General features: G+C 40.6%; 1 protein-coding gene across 1 annotated transcript in view; it reads left to right on the forward strand.

Annotated features, from left to right (window-relative positions):
* Positions 1–8,191, forward strand: part of LOC109472884 — a 15,437-nt gene extending 7,246 nt beyond the window's left edge. The window contains exons 4-8 of the mRNA XM_019772749.1: positions 614–731; positions 3,642–3,790; positions 4,253–4,466; positions 5,437–5,562; positions 7,563–8,191. Of these exons, the coding sequence (XP_019628308.1) occupies positions 614–731; positions 3,642–3,790; positions 4,253–4,466; positions 5,437–5,562; positions 7,563–7,708 (753 nt within the window). The 3' untranslated portion in view covers positions 7,709–8,191. The remainder of the gene's footprint in view (positions 1–613; positions 732–3,641; positions 3,791–4,252; positions 4,467–5,436; positions 5,563–7,562) is intronic.
* Positions 8,192–9,241: the final 1,050 nt, after the last annotated feature.

Below are 9,241 nucleotides of genomic sequence, written 5' to 3' on the forward strand. Positions count from 1 at the left end.
TTCAAGCTTGGGACATGTAATTGAGAACGAGAGAAGATNTTGATTATGTAAATTAACACTAATTTGCATAATTAATGGCAAATTCTTATGATTCCATAGTTGTAACTGCTGCACCCCGAATGTCATACTTCCACATTTGGAAGTTAAGTGAAGATGAACATCAATAAACATAATTTATTCAAATCATGACCTCATTTGCATAATTTATGAGGAAGTGCTATAATAGCCTTTTTTATGATAAGGCTGTCATTGGATGGAGAATATGATCAACTAATATAATCCATGCAAATGAGGCTCTTATTTACAAAATCAATGATTAAAATTGTATAATTCGTCATCCGCAAGGGTTAACATCATTTGGCGAAGGTATGAGATCGTGGAACTCTTGTTTAAAAATATTTAATGAAACGGTAGTTTAACACCATATATTGATGTATTCACATTACATGTTATAATTGTATCACACCTGTTTATCAGTTGCTGCTGTTCTGTGTATCAGTTGTTTTAAAAGCCCCTGTTCTTTTGTTGTGTTAGCTAAATACACGCAATGAAGCGTTGTTATACTAGCTTGTGACTTATTAATCTATATGTTGCATTGACTTTCCTTCTGCAGCAATGGCCGTTTGTGCTGAGTTTCCAGAGTCCCCTGATTGACCCCCAGGGAAGGAACATAACAGGCAGGCTGGGCCACGACACCCTCAAGTATTCCAGAATATTATTGCACGACAAATGTGGGTATTTCGCATACACGTATCTCTTACTTACGTATTTACGCCTCATACATAACTAGAGTTCGGAGGACTCATGCCTTCGACAGTGTGATATTGTTTTGGTGGGTGTTGTGTGTATGTATAGTGTAGGCTTTTTGAAGATGATTATCGTAGTTATAGTGGTCAGAGAGTCTTTTTGTGAACGAAGCAACATACTATTTACCTAGCCTGTACCATGTCTTTCTACGGAATGTAGAATTCGTCATTTGGTACAGGGGTGCCTTGAGCATATGCTCAAAGAATATTTTGCAGCTTTGGCATACATCACTTGAAAATGGTGTGAAACAGGTCTTTTCTGCTATTTTCAGACAAAAAATGTACATTTTTGGCTTCTGTGACCTAATATTACAACCAAATGACCTAAAATTTGGTATAGGAGTATACTCACATTTTTGGTAAACACTACTTTGAATTTGTGTAAAATAAGTTTTTCTGCTCTTTCCAGACAAAATGCCCTTGTATTAAAACCAAACGACCTGAAATTTGTTATAGATGTGTCTTAGGCAAATGCCAAATGAACTTTTAAAAGACATAGTTTGGCATACACCACTATAAAATTGTGTAAAATGGGTCTTTTTTGCTATGCCCAAAGAACAGAGCTAGCAATGCCGTAAGGTAGCAGCACACAGTATTAATGGGCGACCGGGTATAGAAAGTAGTACAGCGAATATTCTTGAAGGCTGGGTAGAAAGCCTGATAAGAGCGTCAGCCAGACGTAAATTGCGCTGTGTGGTGTAGGAATGTATCGGGTTTGAGACTGTATGATTTGAATTGTAAAGGTTTTGCAGTTCGTGTATAAATGCGCTGTATTACGCAACTGGCTTTCCGGTTGAGTCGGCTGCAGTTCAGGTCACGTCCATAGAGGGCGCTTTCAAAGTGCAAATCGTCATGCGCAGAACTAGCAGTGTGTACACCGATTTATTTTGGTACTTCTTTTTTAGATATTTTTTTTTCCTGGGCAAATTTTGCTCAGAAAGGCCCAGTTTTCTGGTAAGAAGGACAGAAGAATGTACATTTTTAAAATGTGGCCAAAAAGTCTGACATTTTTCATGGTTTGACCTGTTATTGGCCTTTAGAAACTTGTGATCTTGTTACCTGCTATTAGCTGCGTGTATTAGCGATGGCTTTGGGATGTCATCTCCCTTTTGTGTATTTGAGGATTTACAGGCAAAACAGATGAGTTTTTGATAGCCTATAGTCTGTCAACAGCATAACTTGAGAAAGCTTAGGTGGATTATCTTGATATTTGGTAGGTGGGTAGGTCTTGATGAGACCTGGAAATGATTAGACTTTGGACCCCCTAGCGGCTTGTTGTGGTACTGCAGCTGAACTTCCGGTTTTGATATCTCATGATCTACACATGCTGGGATGACGAAATCTGGATGGTAGGTAGCTCTTTTGTTGGGGAAGAAGTGGCGTGAGCTTGGGCCCCCTAGCGGCTTGCTCAGGAACTGCAGGGCTATCTGTTTGAAAATATTAAAAAGAGGATAACTCAAGAACCGGTGGACGGATCGTCGGTATGATGGTCGGTATGATTATGCGGCAATTATGCAAATCTGAATGTAATTTGCATAATTAATGGAGAAATTCTATAAATCAGCTGCATTACATTGTAGGACTATTCAAGCTTGTGACATGTAATTGAGAACGAGAGAAGATATTGATTATGTAAATTAACACTTAATTTACATAATTAATGAGAAAATGTAATAATTCCATAATGCTAACTGCCTGGAATTTCATACTTGGGGTTGCTGGTGTCTTTTCCAAATTTAAAGTGACCAGTGTTACTGCAGTAACGTACGGACCTCCCACGACGCCCTTTTCTGAACTTGATCTTCCTATCGTCAACGGTAACTTGCTCAGCAAAAATCGTGAACATCCATTTGCAGATTCACGAATTATCCCGCTAACAACAATAACGACCACCACAAAAGGTCAAATTCAATGATATGGGAAACCCCCACAAGGCCCATATCCGAACTTGACCTCCGTATCCTCGACGGCGACTTGCCCACTGAAAATCATAGACAACCACTTAAGGATTCCCGAGTTATCTAGGGAACAACAAAAAACGCAAAAACTAAAGGTCACCTCCAGTCACGTAAGAACCCCCCCCAGCCCATTTCTGGCCTTCACAATGCCCGTCAGTAAGACAACCTGCCTGCCAAAAATCGTGAACCACGGACCATGCCTTCAAACTTTATTGTGCATAATCTACAATACAGGCCGAAAGCGATTCCATAGCCTTCTCGTCGAAGGCAACAATGAGCCTTTTTACTGACTAAGGCCGTGTTTATGTGAAGTCAGTGAAGGCGCTTTACATGGTTTACCTCGAATCCGGTTTCAAGTGGCTCCATCTGAACGCTCCAAATCACATTGAAAGCGCCTCGATCCCAAGCCACTTCTAGAGGTGGTTTCGAATCGGTTTCCCCGCCTGAACGCAACGTGATTTCAATGTGACTTCACTTGCTGATAGATTACGGGGTGACATTTCTTTATTTATATGCAATACCAAATTTTACGTGTCAGCAACTTAAAGAGTAGTAATGGTCAAATAATTTGTCCGTTCTAGGACGAGCTTCACCGCCTCTGGCGGGACCACGTCTGCATTCGCTGGGAGGGGGGCACCAGCAAGCAGGTCGTTGACCTCTGACATTAATATCACGCTACCTTGCGTGTTTTCATCAAACAACAATAAATGTAGCTCAGGCGAGCTATGATCGGACACGGTTTGAAATGAATGTGTGGCACGTGGACCAGATGTGAGGAAAGCGAGTTACCCGAATCGTGGTTTGGGTGACTTCACATGAACAAGGCTCTAGATTTTTAAAGAAAATTAGTTCTCACCTGTTTGACATTTTTACCCAGGTGGTGCAACTTTTTACATTATGGTGAAATCGGTTACCATAAACCACCTATGGCCTGCGGGTATCACACCGACGTTTACCTGGGGCTGCTCGGTGCAGGAGACCACGGGCACGGCACTTCCTAAATACGTGGATGTTGACGTCATTTTTGTAAGGCATATACCATGGCTAATATTTTTTCGCCTTTGACCAACTAGCTGCGCTTACTTGTCTAGTAAATAACATTATATAAACACTTGGTTATGGAGACTGTGTACAACAAATAGTCGTGAGACTCATTTTTGAATCCAAATTAGGTATTTACTTAAGAATTACATGTTTGTTACTTCCAGCACGAAAATATTAATATTTTGGGTGGTTTATGTGTGTCCGCACAAATCATGCTGATATTGCCTTAGGATAGATAAAATAAAAATGACAGGTAACATTGCAGGCGGACAAAAGGCCACACAGCTAGTATTAGAGCACTGTATAAGCCAATCACCCCGCCCTGCACAGATTTCATACTTGTTCAAATTATCAAAAATATGCAAAAATAGTGGCCATAGTAAATTGTTGTACGTATTCTGTGTGTTAATGTTGTCTGCCACACTGTTCTTGTTGTCCTCATAGAACAGTACGATAGCGGACATGACGAAGCATCCCGGGTTGAGGAAGGAGTGGTATACCGAGGGGGAGGGAACCGACCGCCGCATCCTCATTATCATCAACGTGCCGCACCTCGACACGAGCAACGACGTGATTCTGGACTGGATCTGTCAGGCTGAAGTAAACGGTGGCGTCCCGTTGAGCATTGATGGTGTACACATCATCGTTTATCCAATAGGTACGTAACAAACATCCCAATCTCCAAGCGGATAATACAGTGGGTAACACTCGGGTATACTCTGTATCTGTATCTGTATCGGTATAGCCGGTATAACCGCCCTTCGGCGCAACACACCATCTTCGCAGGCACGCAGCGCGGCGGCAGCTAGCTATATCACACCGAACGGCTTGTTACACTCAATCTTTGCACATTAAATTGCACATTTAACTACCAACACAGATGAATTTGTATACTAAGAGTTATTTCAGGTTTACGCGAAAGCGTGAGTTAAAAGAAGAATGAGTGAGGAATGTAATAGACAAGTTGAGAATTAAGCAAAATGATAGGAGAGTGTGAGAGTGAATTAGAATTGTAGACCCCATCAGGCCTTCCAGGTGGGTTATAATATACAGTAGAATCAAGGAGGTTTATATAGAAAGGAATTTTTCTACAGTAGTAGGATTAGACTAGCCTGGAGAGCGTATAGAACAATGCATTTACTCTTTTTCAAGTTATCCTACTTGGAAATTAGTATGGAATCTGACCGCAAAATTGGATCAGAAATTGCACAAGCTTTATTTAAGAAATATAAAGCTGTTACTAATAAACTTAACAGTTATAGCTACTTTTATTGTTGCACATATACGCCGTAGCCTGACTAAATCGCGCTCCTGGCGGCCGCCGCCCTAGGTTGCCGCCCCCCACTCTTGGGGTGGGGGTCATTAACCTCCAGCCGAGAGCTTGTGTATACACAGGCTAATATACGCCGTAGGTGATGTTTCTTGTGTTATGTACACTACAGATTATACCAGGTTGGCTGGGTTGTAGGCATACCGTGAGTGAGTGAATAAGAAAAGCTTATCAAAATTAAAATACTTAATCTTTCTCAGCTGATATGTTTGGTGTCAGGTGAATGCTGTATGAATGATAAAGTTTGTCATTTTGTCTCTTTTCTAAGATAAACAGTTTTGTTACTGGTTTCTCCCAGGATGCCCCGCGGGTAAATATGGCGGTGAATGTCAGCAGGACTGTGACTGTCCTCACAACGCCTCCTGTCATACATTCACCGGAGCCTGCAAATGTCCGGCTGGCTGGGAGGGCGACTTCTGTGAAAGTAAGTAACATTTGTATAGCAAATACCATTTTCTTTAATGATTATCTGCCCAGGAGAAGTCATCATTAGTTTCCAAGAAGAAAAGGTAATTACCTACATATTCCACTTTACACTACATATTCCACCCCACCTGATGAGGGTTTACACAGAAGCCATCATCGGAAATCGATGGACTACCAGATCCACTAGCCTGACTAAATCTGCGCTCCTAGCGGCCGGCCCGGTATTACGCTGGTGTAATACCAGGCCGGCCGCTAGGAGAACAGATTTAGTCAGGCTACAGATCCACTGAAGCCAAATGTATATCCATCACTCTATGGACGAGTTAATAAAAGAGGCCATCGCCATCAGGGCATTCAATGGAACCATCCGGTAACAAAGACGGGGGGTGGGGGTGGGGGTTGGGCGTCGCGCCAAAGTCTTTCTGCAAGCTGCAAACTACTGCTTAAAACACAAACCAACCCTACAGCGTCCAATGCACAATAAGCCGATTGAACAGGTAGAGCAGGCGGAACTGCTAGGATTATTGATAGACCAGCAGTTAACCTTAGCCCAACACCTTGACAAAGTTAAATCCAAAATGGCAAGTGCTCTAGGAGCAATTGCTAGATCACGGGTGACATGTTAAAAGCACCTCGGCAGAACGTACTGCACCTGCGCGAAACCCGTAATGTATTGTACATAGCACTTCGGTAGATTGTCTCATATAAGGTCGTATTAGCGCATATAAGGAAAACATCTGGTCTGTAGCTTCCAAATGTTATGTAGGAAAAGATACCCTCTGCAACAGGCAAAATTCTAATGCGACGCTGACCAAAAAGCCACCGAAAACCGTGAAAATACAGGGTTCTGCGCAGGCGCAGTACGTTCTGCCGAAGTGCTCACGTTAAAGACGGCAACTCAAACACTTGTCCTGAGTCATCTGGACTACTGCTCCTGCCTTCTATCGTCCAGTTCTCAATCTAACCTGAGCGGGTTGCAGATACTACAAAATAAGGCGGCTAGGCTTGTGTTAAATGCTGAGTATAACTGCAGGATCGACGAACTGCACTGTAGATTAAACTGGCCCAGAGTTAACGAAAGACTTTACACAAATACACTCTCCACGTTCCACAAACTACTGACTACTGGCAAACCTGTTACTATCTACAATAAACTACGCCGAATCAACAACACACAACAACACAACACACGCCATTCACAGGCGAGAGCCTTTAGACTACCAAAACCCAGAACTTCCTCTGCTACTAGAACATCTCTGTACTGTACAGGTGCACAAAATCCTACAACACTTTCCCGCAACACATCAAATCATCCTCACCATCAGCTTTCAAAAAACAAGGACAGGTAAAAAACACAAACATACACAAACAGACCCCTGCAGCATTGGTGGTAGCATAGTAATTTTTAAATGTAAATATATAACTTGTATGCATTATTCATTGCATTGTAAATATATAACTTGTATGCATTATCATTGCATTTACCTTTGACCTCTCAAACAATCTCTTACCTCATTACTTTGTTGTATATAGAATAGGATTAGTAATCAGTTACAGGTTGTTGTATTTTATGTGTAGCAATAAGTAAGTGTACGTCTGTGTTTAAGTCTGTAATGTGTTTTAAGACTCCAGAAGAATAGTGGGTATAAGCGTATACTCACTAATTGAGATCATTCAAATAAACAATAAACAAAATAAACAAATAAACTGCTCACCAAGTCACGTGTGTCATCTGTGCTAATATAACGCTACAGAAACGATGGGTTGCTCATTTCTTCATTCAACAAACAGGTAATTGGTCTATTATATATATATATATATAGATGGATTAGGGCTGTGTAGGGAGGGTCCGGGGGCATGCTCCAACGTGAAATGTTGGATTTGTAAGCCTTCAACAAACGCAATTTTTGGTTTGTAATGACGCATGTACACAAAATGTACATCTGAAACGTAATAAATATGCTACACTCACTATATCAAATAACATTTACCCTACAGAGAAAATCCCACCAATACCCGGTGGACCTAAAGTGGCGACCATAGTCCTCAGTGTTCTCCTGATACTGGTCGTGGTGGCCGGACTGACGTGGTGCTGGCAGAAGAGAAGTAGAATGGGGAGGTACCAGGTTTTGGCAGACATTTAGCTCTAAAGCAACGCGGGACTTAGATGTTGTTTTGCCTCTTCTCTAGCTTTGCTTAAAACGCAATCTACAAAAGGAATATCATGTTACACATTACGTACTGTACAAAGCCTACGACGAAGCAAAAGCAAAGCAAAATACTTTAATACACGTTTTTAAGCTGCATTTTTTGTTGCATTTGCTTGTAAAAAGAGTGGAAACATGTGACCATATACGTTCATTAGAGAGTACGTAAGTGTATTTTATTATCAATATGTCGATAGCCTAAAAGTGTAGAAAAATGTCTGACAATTGTTTACGTAATCATGATGATTTAACTGTATGCAAAAATCCAACATGTAAATTCATTAGTGTATTTCATGAACAATTAAATTGTTTGTTTACACTAAAAAGACAAGTCAGTATGTAGCAAGTAAGTAGCAGTATGTAGGAAGGAATTGGCGGGAGAACTAGGAAACCTGCTCGTTTCCCTTGAAATACAGCCGATTTTATAATTACTTTTGGTCAGTCTCTCTATCTCTCTCTCTCTCTGTGTGTGATAACTCTAGAAGGCCTCGATGGATTGTCCATGGAGGTAGAAAAAAGAGAAGGATTGTCTTAATATTTGGTAGGTGGGTAGGTTTTGATGAGGCCTCAATTAGATTTTCGGCCACCTGGCGGCTTGTCATGGTACTGCAGCAGAACTTCCGGTTTTTATATCTCACGATCCAGACATTCTAGGGTGACGAATTTGATAGCTCTTGAGTCTCCTAGCTGCTTGCACTGGAGTTGCAGAGGCATTTGGTTTAAAGGAGGATAACTCAAGAATCGATTGATGGATCGTCGTGATTTTCGGTATGTTGGTAGCTTAAGTAATGCTTTACATAATGATATTACAAGTATGCAGATATGGATGTAATTTGCATAACTAATGAGGAAATTCTATCAATCAGCTGTATTCCATTATATGACTATTCAAGCTTGTGACATATGTAATTAAGAACGAGAGAAACACAGGCAGATATCGATTATGCAAATGAAGACAATTTGCATAATTAATGAGAAAATGTTATAATTCCATAGTGGTAACTGCCTGCAATTTCATACTTGGGGGTATTTGAGAGTTAAACATAAAAGGTAAACATAATTAAATATAACTTATTCAAATAAGGACCTCATTTGCATAATTTATAGGGAAATGCTATAATGGCATTCTTTGTTAAGATAAGACTGTCTTTTGGTGTAGAATATGATCAACAGGTATGATTTATGCAATTGAGGATCCTATTTGCATAATCAGGGTGATTAATATATAATTTCTTAGTCAAACGCTAACATCACTTGGCGAAGGTATCAGTTAGCTGGAACTCTAGTTAGTTTTGATTTCGCAAATAATTTTTAATAACATTTGCGACTGTGAAGTCATCTGCTAAACCTTTTAAAACTGAAAGTAGAGTTCCCGATCTCATACCTTCGCCAAATGATGTTAGTCTTTATGAATGACAATTTGTAGATTATTCCCCCTGATTGTGCAAATAGGATCCTCATTTTTATTAT

Source organism: Branchiostoma belcheri, unplaced genomic scaffold, assembly GCF_001625305.1.
Source record: "Branchiostoma belcheri isolate BF01 breed outbred unplaced genomic scaffold, Haploidv18h27 scaffold289, whole genome shotgun sequence".
Taxonomy (NCBI): domain Eukaryota; kingdom Metazoa; phylum Chordata; class Leptocardii; order Amphioxiformes; family Branchiostomatidae; genus Branchiostoma; species Branchiostoma belcheri.